General features: G+C 42.5%; 1 protein-coding gene across 2 annotated transcripts in view; it reads right to left on the bottom strand.

The window, feature by feature from the left end:
- The window catches only part of FNDC3B (fibronectin type III domain containing 3B), a 449,034-nt gene that overhangs the window by 34,554 nt on the left and 396,697 nt on the right, over nt 1-17,783 (bottom strand). For both annotated transcript variants that reach the window (XM_019503306.1, XM_019503307.1), the window contains exon 23: nt 14,696-14,908. In XM_019503306.1, the coding sequence (XP_019358851.1) occupies nt 14,696-14,908 (213 nt within the window). The remainder of the gene's footprint in view (nt 1-14,695; nt 14,909-17,783) is intronic.

Below are 17,783 nucleotides of genomic sequence, written 5' to 3'. Positions count from 1 at the left end.
CGACCATTCATTTTGGGCACTGAGTTCCCCTGCCCTCGAGAACCCCAGCACCTCTCCCACTCATCTCTACTCGTTGAAGTCGGCCCTCTTGAAGTCTAGGGCTACTGCCTTGCTGCAGGCCCTTGACACCCTGCACTGGATGGTGAATTTCAGCAAGTGATGATCGCTATCACCCAGGTGGTCAAGAACCTGGAGGCCCCTTACCAGGTCGTCGCCTGTCAAATACAGAAATAATGTATTTATTTACACATGGGGGGCAAGAGAGAGAGAACGGAGTGTCCTAGAAACCTTGTTTGGGAGAGGCCATTGCTGTCATCAATACCCTTTTATCCTCAATAAGGATCTTCTTGGAAATGATTTGGATGTCACAGCTATTTTATTCCCTTGACTTCAAGCCCATCCTCCAGTCAAACACAGGATTATGAACATGCCTCAACTCTACCTTCATTCACTAGTTCTAAACGTACGTAAAATCAGCTGGCTCTGCTCTTTTCAAACTCTTTCAAGTTTTGTTTAGATTTTGGAAACGCATTTTGTTCTCCCAACAATTTCATTTAAAAGAAAAATCTATGTGCACAGCACTAAGAAAGATAGCAAATCTTGAGTAAAAGTACAATGGCATAAATAGAAACCTGAATGATCCCCTTCTGTCACGCTGAAAAATGTGGCGATCTGTGACTCCATTAGGCTACAAAGGAATCATTAATATACCAATGATTTAACCTGCTGACCTGAGGCTTTTCTCTCCACAACACAGGCAACTGTATAATTTAAAACCAAGGCTCATACTTTTCATGAATCAACAGCTGTTAATATTATTATCCTAACAGTAAAAATGTCCTTGTTTTTTGTGCTCAATTATGGCCCCCGCCTCCTATCTATTTTTTTACAATCGCTCTTCTACTGTTTACAGAACACATCAAACCCGCATCTGTTTATGTGATTTTCTTCCCCCACCAGCAGTTCTGCACACTGAGGCAGCACCCAAGGAAGTAGAAGCTGCAAAACAGGAATATAATTCATTGAAGGAGTTAAAGAACATCAAGTTCTTTGCAGTGCTTCAACTGGAAAAACAGAAGGCTGGGTCCTCAGGTAGTGCAAGCGGGGGCAGTGCAGCTGCCGCGATTACACTCACCGAGATCTGACCCCCAAAACAATGAAATGGTCCTGCTTCCACGCTGCCGGTGTGAAGTCCTTCTTTAAGGACACTTTGCATCATGATGCTCACACCCAAATCCTGTTCCTATCATACTTGATCAAACAGGCTTAACCCTTTTCACATCTCCTCCTGCTCATGTGAAGAAGTGCAATTTGTCTCTCCTGAGACAATGGGACAGATGTACCAGACATGATTCACTCTCGTGGAAGGGAAGCAGAGGACAGTATGTGTCAGCAATGAAGAGCAACTTCAGCTTTGCACTTTATGCTCTGGAAGTGCCCTAAGAGCAGAGGCTGGCTGGGAAACATGCTGAATCAGTAATGCACCTGGCATCCTTGTCACCAGCAGCAGAACTGTGGGTGGGCAACCAGGGCACGAAGCCCAGGTGCCCACTTGGAGGGGGGTTCCAGACTGGAGCTGTTGCCACAGGGAACCCAGCTTGCTGCTGCCCTTGCTACCACAGCTGGCCGGGACATAGGTTGTTCTTTAAAACGCACCCCTGCTAATCACATCTCTCTCCCCTTTCAGTAAGACCCAGATGGATTCATGCATGACAATCCTACACATCAGACTGGCCAACAATCTGGTCAACAACAATTTAAGAATAGAAGTCAACACATTACATAAAAGCAATTTCCTCTCAACAGTCCTGTCTGAGTTCACTGTTTTTTAAATGTTTGGCTCCTAAAGAAACCCCTGAGGTCAGCAGCGGATTAACTACACATACATTTTAATTTGGGCTGGTATCATCAGTGCTATATACTATTCCTGAAGAAGATAGTTCCCCCATCTGACCGGAGTGAATCCAACACTACATTTTCAGTTCTAGTAGTACTCTTGTGCTCTAATTTAATGAGCAAAATAAAACAGCCTAAAAGACTAACTTCCTTTGAAATTACCCCATGAAAAATATCGCACCCTATTAAAATAGGCAGGTATATCAAACATACTGTTCTAGCTGCCTAATGTGAAATCCTTTTTCCTTCAATGATTTAGTTTTTCCTAAAACCAAATTACAAGTGTAAAGGCGGAGTTTCCTTTCTTCTGCTTTGTAATTCATTGCGTTTTGGGGGGGAAAACCCAATAATTTGTAGAGCATCAATATCAATAGGCTGTAAAGAGCTCATCCATGCTGCCAAAAGCATCAGCTCTAACTTGCATTCACTAAATCACCCTTTCAGGTGCAGCTGAACGGGATACCAGTGTGATCCATATTAACTATGAACAACAGCAAGTTGTAATATCCTGCAAAAGGACAGCCCCAGGGGAGGATTCACCCTATCAAATGACAGCCTATTAGAACTAACATCCTCCCTTGTGGCTTGAGCTGTTTGAGGGACCTTTCATTTACGGCTCATAACATAATAAAAAGTCCACAGGCAGAAGCTGATGTGGTGCAATGACACAAAGCATCATCTAATTGCCTCAGAACATAAGTTCCCAAGCTAGTTCCTTTAGGACGGTTCGTTCTTTTAGGATTGCTCTGTATGGGCTGCCTGACAAAGACGCTTGCAGCTTCTCTCTTATGCTGCACCTTCTTTCCCACAGGACTTTCTAAGGCTGAGATCCCATACAAACACCGATGCTTCTGGAAACTGCTACAAAGAGGATGCAAACCCCACCTTCGACACTTCCTAAAGACTCGGCCCTTTACATGGAGGATATAGTAAGGAATATAGTACGGGTTCCAAATATTTCAGTTCACCAATTACTGGAATAAAGATGGAATTATGATCAAAATATAAACACAGTTTAACTGATGTTACGAGTACAGAGCATAGTGTTAATGGACTCTGGGCCACAATGGAAGTCACTGGAATACCCAGTGTAATTATTTGAATGGTATACACCCATGCTTGCAGGTAAAAAGAAAAAAAAATACAGTAAGAACTAGGAGCAAAATCTTTGCTTATCCATACAGGATTAAGGCAAGGAGATGCACTGTCTGTGGCACTTGTATGACTATGGAAAAAAAAGTAGCGCAATCACTACCAAATTCTCAGGATGGGGTGAATTTACTCAGTCTGCACCAACTTGCTAATGATTTCACTATCATAAGAGAGACAGCAAATACGGAGCAGAGGATGTTTGGGATTTTGAAAGAAGAGGCCAAGAAAATGGAACTCAATCAAAATAAAACCAAATACACGAACAAATGACAAGAAGATCTTGGGTAAGGTTGGTAACCACAGATATCAATAAATTAGCCAGTTAAAACAATAAGAATCGTTAATAACTAACAACAGTATGATAAATTTAAGACATGGGCACACAGTAGAAATGCTAATTACTTTATATAAAATAACTTTTAGCCCCAAACAACTACTGAGAAAAAGACGACCGGGGACACTGGTCCCCAAAACTTGTCTAAGTCTCTCTCAACTATATAGATGGTCCAATAAAAGAGATCACCCATAAAAATCCTTGCTCTCACATTTTTACTGGACCATCACAGCTACAACATTACCTCAACACTACTGAAAAACACCACATTACAGACATATAAGACCATTTAATAAAGCCTATTGTAAATGGATGCGAAACCTTATTTAGTGTTGAGAAGGAAGACAGACAATTTCTTATCTTTGGAATAAAAAACAGATTAATTTTTGAGAAGTAAGGGAGAACGATGCATCAGGAAGAAGATTTAATAAGGAGCTGTGGAAGGTCAAAGAACCAAATACAATAAGCATAGCGAAATCCTAATGATTGGTGGGCAGGACATATAGGTAGGATAGCATAAGACAAATCAGCCAAACCCATCTTGAAAGGACATTCCTAGAGTGCTTGATCTCTTGGACAATTGAGAAAATGGAAGGGTAATACTGAACATAACCCATAATTACCAGTGAAGGGGAAAATATGTGCTTGATATAAAGAGATAGAGCAAAATTTTCCAACCACGGGCCTCCAGGCTAAGTACAGACAGTCAAAAAGCCTGAGGCTGAACTGATTCAGTCTTTGCAAATTAGTCGTACAAAGATTGAACCAATAAGCAAATGAACATTCACTTTTGATTCAGGAAATGCAGCCACATGCACTAGAGCACAGCTCTCTGGAATGGGCTGTGTGTTTGTTTCCTCTTCCTGCTGCCCCTGAGGTCTCTGGGATTTGCAGTCCATACCCACAACGGCAGGACTCTGCAGGGTTGCTCATCATTTCCTTTTCCTGCTTCGCAGGTGCCTCTGGGATTTGTAGTCTACAGTCTCCACCAGCACTAAGTAAGCAGAGCAGGACAGCTCCGTACTCGGGGGAAGGGAAGTTTAACCCCCATCCCTGGCCAAGGGGGGCCAGTGAGCCAGCTAGTGAGCAGAGGGGCGGGGCTGGCCCTGCTCTCTGGAGCAGACAGCCCAGCCCAGGACTGCAAAAAGCTGGGATGCCGGGGGACTGTGATTTAACTTGAACCAGGAAGGGGTCTAGGACAGAAGTTTCATATACTGGTTTGACTTCAATCAGTTAAATCTGATACTGCATTCAACCAGGTTTATCTTAAACCAGTTTCAGCCATTTTGAACTGGTTTATGTGCACTGAACTTCTATTCTGTTACAGATTTAGACCAGTTTCTGATCACTTAAACTGGCTGATGTGTAACTTCTGTCCCTAGCACCAGCATTTAGGGAGCCAAGGAGTATTAAAGTACTAAATAAACAGTCAGTTTGGTCAACAGTAACCTGATCCGTGATGCTGAAGGACCGATTAAAAGCAAAAAAAAAAAGTTAAAAACAGACTTAGTCTTTCATTTCACTAACAACATTTGGAAACATTCAAGACTTATAATAATACGGAGGTTGATTTTCAACTGTCACTCTCAATACTGGTAATCATTTTCCTAAGATGATAGCAACTGATAGTTTTATAAGCCTTTAATTAAATCTTGTTAGCACGCCACGTTCATACTTATGAGCTGAAATTATATTGTTCCATGGTTTGGAACAACTTCATTCAGAAAGCCGAGCTGGTCTCTACTAACAGGGTCAACATAAGGATTTTTGCTGCCTTAGGCAAGAGCCTGAGCCCAACAGAGTGCTGGCTTCCTCCCTGCCCAGAGCACCATTTTTGCTGCCCCCTATAATTTGCTGCCTGAGGCAGCTGGCTGTGCTGCCTATGTAGTTATGCTGACCCACCTAGGACACCAGTATCCGCAGAGTGAAGTTAGCGCTAACTGAAATAAAGATAACTCTAGATCTGAATCTGCCCAATTTGCACCTCACACTACTCTTGAACGTATCTGAATAAAACATTGATATAAACAAGATAGTACTGAGAGAAGGAGAGATACCACCTTTCATTGTCACAGTAGATTCTTTTCTCATTTAAACCTCGGTGCACCAGCACACTCAGTTGTACTGTTATAGTATATAACAGATGCAGGCTGCACAATATAAGAAAAATCTGTGCCTGGACATGCATTTTTATTGGATTTGGTGGTGGAAATGTATTAAATGTGTGAGTTTCAAAGACTCCCACTGGGAAAAGCTATTAGGACTTCTAAAATAGAGGGCATCTTATTTCAGGCTTTTTACACACCTTTCCTCTCCTCTCACATTGTCTCAAAGTGAGGCACCCAATGGTAATTCACACGTACTATAAAATGTTCACAAAAAAATCTAGAAAAGAAAAAGAAACCAGCCCTTGATCTGTGAGCCTTCATAAATTTTGCATTTGAACAGTACCCAGCACAGCAGGGTCTCAGTCTTGAGTGGAGCTTTTGGATGTTATCTTAATATAAATATTTACTTGTACTGGGAATAAGAGACACAACTTGGTTCAGTGAATCATTACATAACCAGAACCAGGTGTCTTCCACTTTAAAGGCTTTCTGAATGTTAACTTCCTATTTAGTTTAGGTAGTGCAGGATAAACAGCAAAATGCCATATGCCTCAGTCCTAATTATGAATTTCCTTTCATCATCATCTTTCCCAATCTGGAGGACTACTCATGCAAATTTTTAGCATGAATATGTTAATGCAACTATTTTTAAATTTTTTAAATAGAATTTTACAACCCAAGAGGCCGGATGTAAATCAGTAATTGCTGTTAAAATGGGTGCAAATTGTCTTGATTAGATTTAGAGTGTAAACACTTTTCTAATTGGACAGCTTGAAACCTGTAGTAGATAATGATTGTATTAGTCATAAAACACAGGGATTATGTCTAGCTATTCCTCCTTCTGTACATGTCTATGGCTATAATATTTCTATTCATCTCATGCACACTAAGATAAAATATGTAAGTTTTATTTTAAAGCTCATATACTGTAGAGGAAAACTGGCTATTCTCTAGTGGAGAGAGGTAGTTAGCTGCATTAGTCTGAAGTCAGGCAGAATCAAGGGCAGATCTGCACCTTTGTAGACTAACTAAAGTTTTTAAAGTTTTGATGTCTAGGAACAGCCCCTATTCTAATCACTGCTTTCTATTTAGCAGTTCTGCTTCCTGCAGTCCCTTCACAGCATCTGATGAAGTACGCTGCTGCTGAGGAAAGCTTATGCTATACACCTCTGATTTAATCTATAAAAGGTGCAAGTCTTCTACTCCCTAGCGGACAAAGATTTTGCATGTACACCAGACATTACCAAAGTGCCTCACTTACAATTGTGCACACTTTTAAAGTCAGATAGAGAAAATGAAGTGGATAGTTATACAAAAAAAATCAATTTGCAGGAAGTCAGTGTAGCCTTGTTCTACCTGACTAGGACAGAGGGAAAAAAAAATCAGAAGGAAGCTCTGGAATAGCCTTATAACAATTAGGAAGACACCAGAATACATCCAGGCAGGCAAGATGCTGCTTTCCAAGCTTCAGCCCCTCTTTAGAAAAGCTGAACACAGCTGCATCTCTCCTGTGCTCTTGTCATAGATTTTTAAAAGGATATCTGTCTGAATTCATACGTGTCCTAGGGACCCTCCTTTCTGGGAAGGCTAGTGCTTCATGTCCCTTCCACTTTGATAACATTAACATAGGTCTTCGTAATGATTCCCGCCCTCTCCCCCTTTCCTTTGTAACAGGCTTTTTTATGAACAGCGAAATACCTGACAAAGACACTGAAAGTACCATTCCTCAGCAGCTGAGTTACCACTTACTGAAATAAAAAGGGCAATTTGCATTTCTCAGGTATCATTTTAGACATCTCTGTATCATTTACACTTGCTTTATGCTTTGACAGTTTTCTTTATCAGTTTAATAACTAGGGATTTGAAAGAACGCTGAGACTAGACAATAACCATGAGGTCTGCCCACATCCACCAGCGTGCTCTCTGTATGTGGACAGATGTTAACTGGTTAGCTACACTGGCATAAGCTTTCTGATATAGCTGTGGCCCCCTCTACATGTGCAGATAAAGGTGCAATTGGATCTGATGCATGCTCCACACAATCAAGCCTCCTGCCATGCCACATGTGCATGATTGTGGGATCGTACATAAGATGCAATTGCGCCTTATTGCCGGTGAAACAGAAGCCTCATCATGGGCTCGCCCTGCATTGGCATGAAACAGGCTCCCACATGTGCATCTGGGACAGTTTCATACCTGACAGGGCTCTCAGTCCCAGCTGCATTGCACCAAGAGCCCCATCAGGCACAAGACTCTTGGTCCCGGTTGCACATGTGGGCAAAGGCATTTCACGCACATCCAACCTTGGGGATTGCAGTACCTGTGATCCCCCAGGCCCAGGGGTTTTGCCCTAGGCATGGTGCACCCCTGTGGCTGAGAGCCCTGTCACAGTGGTGGGAGACCCTGCTACACATGACAATTAAAGCTCAATAGCAACCTGCTACATAGTATGCATTTTTGAGGTCTAACTTTATAGCTGGTTGAAGCTTTTTACCATGCGATAAATACTTTGCACATGTAGCTGGTCTTAAGGTAAATACACAATTAAACAGTTAAATTCACAATGCCTGTAGAGGGGGCCTGTAATAGGAGTCATCTGTGCCAGCAGAAGTGGATCAAAACTGGTGCAATATTAAACCCATTTCCTTATGTTTTGAAGTTACAGCTATTTAGTTCAATTTCTGTGATTATGAATGTAATAGTTCAATTGAAACAGCTGATGGCAAATTCTCCATCCCCTCCTAAAAGGTTTAAAGTTAGATCTGTTTACAGCCTCTCAGTACATTGGGTTGCTACTCCAAGTAGCGCTATTGTTAGGCAGAGCAAAAGATTACAATAGCTCTTTTCCCCCCTTAACCACACAAATGGCACTTATTTCTACCTGTTCACAAGTCTTACTGCTTGCATTTGAAGTTATGTATAACACAGCACCATAAAAAAAATGTTCAGGAGAAGCACCAGACCACTTGAAGTAAATGGGCAAAACTCCAACTGACTTTAACAGGGGAAGGATTTGGCCATAGACCAATTTCCACAATGAAGCATGTCTCTTTTGTGAGACATCTAGATTCCAGGCCCCTTAGCAAAAGAGGTGTTTAGACAACAATAACATTTTATTTACAATTATAATTACAGTGGTTAGGCGAATGCTCTTTTATGTGGAATTACTCATTTTTCATTTCTTAAAGATTATATACTTCTTAGGCAGAGCAAACATACAGTCTAGTTATGCACACCTACAAATAATAGCTATGAATCATTTCTGTATGTTTTTTAAATAAATACTGTATTATATTCTACTTAATGCTCAAGGCTATAACTCGTTTATTCATGATATGGCTCACAATAAATTCGTTACAATTTACACTATCTATTAATACCTTATCTTTTAGTTCAAATGGTCCAGTCTGTCTCCTTATAAGTTTACAGACCTTTGTTCAAGAATTTGATCAACATTTTTAACCAATCCTTGCCAATGATTCTCCTTTAAAACATGTCTATATTAGTCTAGAGGTTTTCACTATGTAAAAGCAGGTATAAAATGCACATGTATTGTTTTATAAAGTACTAGAAAAAAGTACCCAGAGAAATAAGTAAGTGTTCTGCAATTAATGGATTTGCTAATTCTCTTATTTCAACACTACATCATGTAAGCCTTTTAGGCAACCAGGGAAAAGAATAATTTGCTGTAGGACCAGCTGCAAAAACTAGTAACTGGCAGTAAAAAAAAAAAGAAAAGAAAATCAAAGCACTGCTACAATAAGGTTATTTTTTTGGACTTGGGGTAAAAAAAAAAAATCTACAGAATTTTGGGAATTCATCAACATAGTGTTCTTGGCATAACTAAGTTAGAGCTGTGTACAAACAAATCAAGTTTATTTTTTTAAAACAAATCTTATATGTCTATATACTTAAAGGCCAACTGCTCCCAATTTCCATGAAGTACTATACTTAGTAAAAGCACACTTTTCCTTATTTCCACTGAAGGCTGCCCACAATTTAAAGGACAAGAGACACTAATTTGATCTTCCTAAATGTCACACAATGGACAGTAAATGAGAGATGTAGCAGGCACATTTGTGATGTGCACACCTTCAAAAGCCTCTACATTAATCAGTGCCAGAAGATTTCCAAGCATCTTGTTTCATCAAGTCTTGCAATCAATAAAACTGTTACTCTATACAACTTACCTCTCATGCTTCATTTTTGCTATGGTGTATTTAGAACAAAACTTAGTGAATGATGACAAGCAAGAGCACTGGTTATTAGTGAATAATAAATATAATTTATTTTTAATGACCATCAAAAACAAGTTTTTACCAAGGCTCAGAATCTGGGCCACCATTTTTTCAGTTTTCGTACCAGTTTTGCTTTCCTACACGTTACTTCATCTGTCAAACCAAATGCTTCAATGACCTTAAATTATTTTGTGCTGGTGACCCTCACAAGCAAGCAATCTCACAGTAAGCAAACTGTATGCAGGCTTGCACTGTGGATCAGAAAAGCATAACACTGAAATAAGGAGTTCCCTTTCAAGCATCCAGAAGATCAGTAATAGTTATTTTCCTCTCAGAAGAAGAGGATTTTATGGTTCTGCAGAGGGGACAAGCAGCAGTATTTTGTAAAAGGCTGTTCATGTGAGCAAGTCAATCCCCAGCCTCAGGGGTGTAGGGAACTCTGTCCCATAGCCTCTCCAGAAAAAATTGTGCCCTATCCTATTTCTGAAAAAGGGGAGAAGCCATACTTTTACAAGTCATTCAAAAGATAACCTGTCCAACATAAAGAGATCCCTTCCTCCCACAACAGATTCAGTATCTATACAGGAAATTATCCCCAGATTCGGCTATTAGTAATCAGTGATGTGGGTGCACAGACTGTAAACTGTGGTCTAGATGTAGAGGTTGAGCCCTGTCAGTGAGTGCAGCCTGGCTTGGTGTGCATGGGCAGCGCCTGGCCGGGCAGTGGGCTACCCGGGCCGACTCGGAGGTGCTGCAGGGGCTTGTGGGTCCACAGTGAGTCCCTGTGGCAGGTGGCTGCTGGGCTCTGGGCCTGCCAGTGCCTCTATGCCAGCCTGAGTGGCCCGCTGCCTGGCCACCCACTGTGCATGTGCACAAGGCCATGCTGCGCTTACTGACTGTGCTCAACCTCCCCATCAGTAAGCCGCAGCCACTGGGGATGGCCCCGCGGCCCGGCCTGGCCCTGATGTGTGGCCGCCTTGGCTGTGCCATGGGGATGGGATCACCCTCAGCGTAGGTGAAAGCTGCTCCCTGTACCCAGGGCCGGGCCAGGCAGCACCGCACACAGTCCCCTCCCCGCACTGGGGTGGCAGGGGAGGAGAAGGAGAGGGAAAAGTCCCCCTGCAGCACTGCACAGAGCCACCCTGCCCACCCCACGGTGATGTGGGAGAGGGAAGAGAAGCCCTCTAAGGCTGAGCAGCGCCATGTGCCTGGGTTGCTCCCAGCTGTCAGGGAGCCGCTGGGGCGGGCAGAGCTCTCCCTTTCTGCTCCTCCCCTGCCACAGGGACCCAGCAGCGCTCCCTCTTCCCCACCCTCTGAACCTGGCAGGCCAAGGTAGGGGTTTAAACCCCTCCTCAGTCTTACTCAGGCCTGCCGGAGCCTGGCCATACCCAGCCTCCCCCCAGCCCAGCTTCCCTGTAGAAGGGTCATTTCCAGAATGAATAGGGAATGTCTGTACACTTGCAAGCCTGTTCTATCTCTGTAACAGAGACTAATCTGCAATTCAGGCTTGGGCTTTTTGAATGCCTGTCCCTAGTCTTAGAGCCCCACTGTGCAGCATAGGAGCCCAATGGAGCTCAGACTGCACAACATTATTTTTCACATCAGCACACACCATTGTGAGTGGCATCTGGCAGTTAACGGACAGACCTTATTTTATGGGTGGAGTTTAGGAAAGAGCTACTGCTTCCCCTAGCTGAGGGCTGCTTATATTGGGCCAGATATGGGCTGTCATCTCTGTTCATCAGGAATGATATCTTCCCTCAGCTTGTCAATCTTTTTCATCTGTCAGAGGGATTTTGGTCTCCTCACCATGGGGCAACTCACCGTGGGGGAGCATCATTAGGTGACGAATACAGGCAGCTTGTCAGGAACGGAGAGCTCTTACAGCCGTCAAAACCGATAGTACAGCAATGCTCAGTTACATTGCATCTATGTTGGCCCACAATTGATCCAGGCTGAGGGCTTAGCCTCACTCATTTCAGATGCGAGATGAAAAAATTGCCACATCCCCCCCATCAACCTGCCCAAATCAATCAAAGCACTTCGGTGCAAAGGACCAGAGTAATTTTCACTTAGTTGGGAAGGAATAATCAGTTTAACTTTCTCCAGTGCAGACAAGGCTTGAGTAAAACCTGTAGCAACTAGAAAGCCGCCCACACTGAAGCTATCACAGAGCCTGAGACTGTAGGATTAAAAAAACCTCACTGCACAAGAAGGAGCAGTGCAGGCAGTACCACAGTGACCATTTGCAGTGGGAGGGATCAATACAGAGGGAACAGGACCTGAAAACCTTTCTTCTCATTCTCCCTGCTGCCAGGGGACTATCATGCATTTTATTCTTACAGAGCAACTTCTTATTTCTCTTATACAGGAACAGATTTAAAACAAGCTGGAGGATGATAATCCTTTTACCTGCAGTGCTACATGAAAGGAAACAAAAGCAGCCTGCTAGACATCACTTCCTTCAATGCCTACTTGACTGCACACTGCTGCAGGTGATGGACTGCTGCCCCGCACTGTGAAGCTGCCCCATCATCAGACACAGATTCAAAGGGGCATCTGTAGTCCCCTTTGTTTATGTAGTGGAAAGCATCAACCATGCTGCCACAGACAGGGAGTAGATGCACACTTTCACAAACGGGTTTAATCATTCACAGACGGAACTCCAAAAAAACAGATCCTGAGCTGACAAAATCGGCAACATGCCACTTCAGCGGATGGAGTCAGTCCACTTCGAACAAGCTAATTAGTGAAGTCCTGTAAGAATTATCTACTTTAAACGTTTTTTTTTTTTTCTAATTAAACTAGTGAAGGGCTGGTGTTATTAATAAATTATGAGCCAGTCGTGGCTAATCTGTGCGTTGTCATACAGATTTATTAATTTTACTAGTCTGTTATGCAGCATTTATATACTGCGTGTCCTGTGCCTTTCCACCATTTCAGAGCCCACTGGTTTTATCCTAGTCACCAGGAAAAGCTTCTTGTGGAGCATACTGTTTAACACCTAATTCTTCATTTCTTGTTGATGAAGGAAAGTCCCTTACAGACAGGAAGCTAATAATGGACATTTCAGGGAAAGATAAAGTGTTTAATATTTTTTAACTTCAGTCTTCACAACTATCAGATGACAAATACAGTTAGCATCAAGAACAAGCAGCTTGATACTCAGTCTAAAGCAGGAAAACAACAGGTTAGAAATTACTTTCAGCAAGGCCTGATGAGATTTATCCTACAGGACTTAAGGAATTGGGCTAAGTAATTGCAGAGACACTGGCTATTATCTTTGTGAGAACTCACGGAGATCAGGTGAAGTTGCAGAAGACTGGACAGAGAGCTATACAGTGCCTGCTTTTGAAAATGGAAAAATGAAAACCAAGGGAATTACAAACCAGTCAGTCTGACTTCAATACCTGAAAGATACTGGAGCATATTGTCAAAACTCATTCAGATAAGACGACAGATCTTGTGAATGGAGGGAAGTAGAGGATGCCATACTTGTCAGCTTCAGTAAAGCTGTTGATATTGTCTCCCACAACATTCTCATAATTAAGCAAATCTGAACTGTGGAGCTGTCACATCCAGCCCATGAAGCTTCACATGGGCCAGGAAAATTTGGCAGCAGGGAAGCAGTGGCAATTAATGCCACCAACCCTCCCCACCTGCCAAATTCCCAAGCCCTGCACAGCAGGTTCAGGGCTGGGCTATGACCCCTCTTCACTGGAGGGGGTTGGGCTACCCCCTGCCCCCCTGCCAAATTCCCAGCCCTGCACAATTGGATCAGGGCTGGGCTGCCCCCAAACCCCCACCTGCACAGCTGGATTGGGCTCACCAGTGGGATCCGGCCAAGAGGTGGACTGGGCACTGCCCATCCAGCCTATGGGGCAAAAAAGGTCGAGCACTGCTGCTCTAGATGACAAAAAAGGGGATGCAGAACTGATCTGATAAACACGGATGACGCTGTCCTGAGTGGGGAGTTGGTCTGGATTAGAGGTCACAACATTTTGCAGATAAGGGCCCACTTCAACAGAGCTTAGGTCTGAGTGCGGGCCACTTGCAACCTGGCCCATGCTGCTAGAGCCAGAGCCACAGTCACTGCTTCCCCTCCAGCGCTATCACCTGTATCTCCCCACTGCCTCGGCAAAGCTTCCTACTGACAAAATGTTACCGAAGCCCTCTTGGCCCTGTGGGCTGGCTAGAACAGCTCTGCAGGCTGCATCCAGCTGGTGGGCCATAGGTTGCCAACCACTGGACTAACTGATACCTCAAGTCCCTTCCAGCCCTATCTTTCTAGGATTCTTATTCAAGCTCCTAGCTGACATTAAAGGATGCTGGATAAGACGCACAGGAATTACAGGGTAGCTCCAGAGACAGGCAGCATTTTACACTGTTTGTCTAATGTCCAAAAAGAAAGAAAATATAAAAGAAATACATCAAAGAAAATAAATATAGACTACGGCACTACCCAGAACTTTCTTTGCTTATTGTGTCATTCACACATTTGTTCTGCTTGTAGCTAGTTTAACAGCACTGCATGCAAATAAAAATGTGTTATCATAATACATAAATACCACTTTGGCAACAATACCACACCACTTTCTCTATTTTATGCTACATCCCAATGAGGGCAAAATAATTATGGTTGTAAAACTAACATACCGAGATTTATGGGGAAAAGTTAGGGCACTTGCTAACTGCGACTATAAACCAATTGTTCAACTGTTTTGACTATAAATTCAATTGTTCCATAACAACAGTGTTTGATGAGAGGCAATTATTTAAATTACAGATTAAACTGTATATATGGGATAGAGCATTACTGAATCCGCACTACAGCTGTATTTTTATATTCCCATAAGTACAGGATATTCTGGAAAGCAATACTGCCTTGATTGCGATTTACTCCCATAAATGCCTTACAGTTCATTCACTTCTCCTGAATTTTAAAGAAAGAACCATGCATCTCTTACCTTTTGTTTCTGTCTTCTATCTGCAAGATATAGACCATGTCATCTGTGGCATGCAGTTTGGAGCTGCTCTCTCCCCATTTCAACTTGAGGCTCTGGGGGCCTGCTGCAGCACACTCTAACCGAGGAGGTACGGGGGGCAATGGCCTCGTTTTTGCTTTAATGAAGTGACTAAATGGCCCAGCTCCGATTTCATTGACAGCCTGAATTCTGATCCTGAAATACACAATACAAATAAAGCCTATTTAAAACAGCATGCTTTCAGAGGGCATTTGATCTAAAAAAAGCCCCAAAAGGAACAAAAATTGTTTTTGGTTGCCTGTGCAAAATTAGTGTAGCATCAGTTCAATACTTTTTTTTTTTTTATATCCACTCTCAGCCGTCTATATCTTTCCCATTCAAACTGAAGCACTCCTTAATCTAAAAAGTCCTTTCAGCTCTAACTAGTACAAGTCCTCTATGCACCACCACAACACTGTAAGATCCAACCTCTGCAAAACTTTTGCTTGCATTGAATAGCACCTGACCTCTGGAACCTGCCCACTGAGGTCAATGGAACTAATCTTGACAGAAAGATACCATACAATGGGCACATCTACACATGACCCTATGGCGCCATTATTACTGTGCTGCCATTTAGTACTTCCTCTTGGAAGTACTAAATGACGGTCCAGTAACAGCCTCTACTGCACCATACCGACAGCACAGTTATTTTTAGCCGCTACATCTCTGTAGCAACACGACAACATAGCTGTGGCATCACAGTTTGTGCCCGCTGATGCTACAGTGACAGAGTCTTGTGCAGATGTGCCCAATATGGAGTAGTGGAGTCACAACCCAATTTTTATGTTTTTGGCTCTTTTCCATTTAAGGCTACCCTAAAATCAGAGCAAGCAGTACTTTACTTGAAGAACAGTCAGGTTTTTTCATTGGGGCTACTTACAGAGTAAGATACTGATCAGCGCCAGTAAGAATTTAGCTTGTGGCAATTCGGGAAGCATTCAATATTAACAGCCTTCAAGACAAAAGCCTAGTTTTCAGCCACAAAATGTAGACAACTGCTGAATATGCATCCTCACTATGAGGAATGGAGGGTCAAACACAAGCTAAGTTTACAAAAACGTTTCTCATTGAATTATGTTGGAAATAATGAAATGCAACAGCTTTTTTTTTAGGTTAAAAGTCACTAGAGCAAGTTATAAACTTACCCAAGGGTATAACTGTCATAAGAAGAAACATATAGCCGTTCCTATGACTCCAGCTGACTTCCTGCCCCTGGGGCAGGGAGCTGGACTTGATGATCTTCTGAAGTCCCTTCCAGGCCTAACATCTATGAAATCTATATAGTGAGTGATAAGCGATTCTAATCGTTTTCAAGACTGTAGGTATTAGCTCTATTATCTAAACCAAAATATTGAAATCCATCTTCCTCCTTCTCTCCCTTCCCCACCCAATGATATGCAGTTGTTTATACTTGTAGAAGAACATCTCCTTTTGGTCAAACTAAATGAATCTTAAAAAGCAAGGATCACTCATAATGGGACTTTCCATCATGATCAAAGGACTAAAAGACTGCCTCTACAAGATGATTGTGCTGCCATGACACTCCAGAACACCTGGATTCAGCTAATGCAAAAAGACATACATTCTGGAAGCAGGAATTGGAACTTACACTGTATCTGGCACGTATTAAGAAACTAACAAAAAAAAAAGTTAAGCAGAACTGTAGTAGTAGTTAGATTGTAAATTAAACCTGCCAGTGTTGCCTGCCCCCCGAATTCCATCTGATTAACATTTTCCATCAAAGCTTAGGTGTAACCTCACACAAGAACCATTCTTAAAAAAAATTAGAGGGACAGAAAAACCTTCCTGAGCCACCTGAATCAAAATGAATAGCACTGGGGAGTAAGAGAAAGCCTAATCCTCTCTGTGGCCATACACAGTAACATCTGGAAAGCAACTGAGGTGGGTTTCTGCACGCTACTGTTGTACTATGTAGAGCAATCATGACTGTCTGTTGTTGTCATGTCAGTCACTCACTTTCACGTGCCTCAGTTTAATTAGTTATATGGTGGGGATATCACCATTATGTAACAAAACGTGAAAATTAATATTTGAGATCCTTGAATTTAAAAGCCCCATCTCTGCAGTAAATATTAACACTGCAGAGAGCCAGACATAGCCAAGTCACTGCAACAAGTCAGACGTAGGCTTCAAAAAGCTGTTTAATCAATGCAGAAAAGAGAAAACCTACTGGGCTAACAAAATAGTTATGTTTTAGCATAGATTGGCATAGTTTAGATGGCTGGACAAATGCCACCTGCTTTGGAAAAAAGTTGTGTGTGGCAGCCTAAATAGTTTCTCATGGGAAAAGAGTCTCTGCAAGAGACGCTGCTTCTTCTCAAAACTACCAGCCATCAAGAAAGCCAGTAACCACCAACAGAAAAACAGCCTCTTACAGAACTGCAACGACTCACTAGAAAGAAAGCTGGAACTAAATGTAACTAATCTCTGCTCGACAATCGCTTACTTTGATTAAAGAAATGTAAAAACAACAAATTAAACCTTCAAGGGATTTCTGTCTGAGAGGGGACTTGGCAGTACTGTCATTATAAAAATCAAGAGAAAAATCATATCAAGTGTAAGGTGCAGGGGGGACGAAACACCTCAAGAAACAAGACCCCTTAATTCTCAAGGTAAAAAAGGTTGAAACCCTTAATATACACATCAGTAAAGAGAAAGCCTTCACTTGCAAGCAGGAGCAGATGTTACTCCACGTATAATATCTATTTGGAGCATTATGCAATGATTTCTATGGGTTTGCCCCTTAGCTTACAATCTAGGCCAACAGTACTCTATCTTTTTGATCCTGAGGCCTAGTACAGAAAATTGTAGCACAAAACCAGAAGTTGAGTACTGTAGCCACCTTTATAACAGATGGAGGCAGCGGTTAGTGCTGTAGCAAGGAAGTTTGGCATCTGGACCAAAGCCCGCAGAGGTAGCCTGCCCTTGCCCCATGCATAGATCCAGGGGGCACATGCCGCCCCCCCCGCCATGCTTGCCCAAGAGGGCACGCAGTGGCAAGAGCCAC

This window comes from Gavialis gangeticus, unplaced genomic scaffold (assembly GCF_001723915.1).
Source record: "Gavialis gangeticus isolate Ggan-Ray unplaced genomic scaffold, GavGan_comp1, whole genome shotgun sequence".
NCBI classification, from domain to species: domain Eukaryota; kingdom Metazoa; phylum Chordata; order Crocodylia; family Gavialidae; genus Gavialis; species Gavialis gangeticus.
This window is presented reverse-complemented; position numbering and strand designations above follow the sequence as displayed.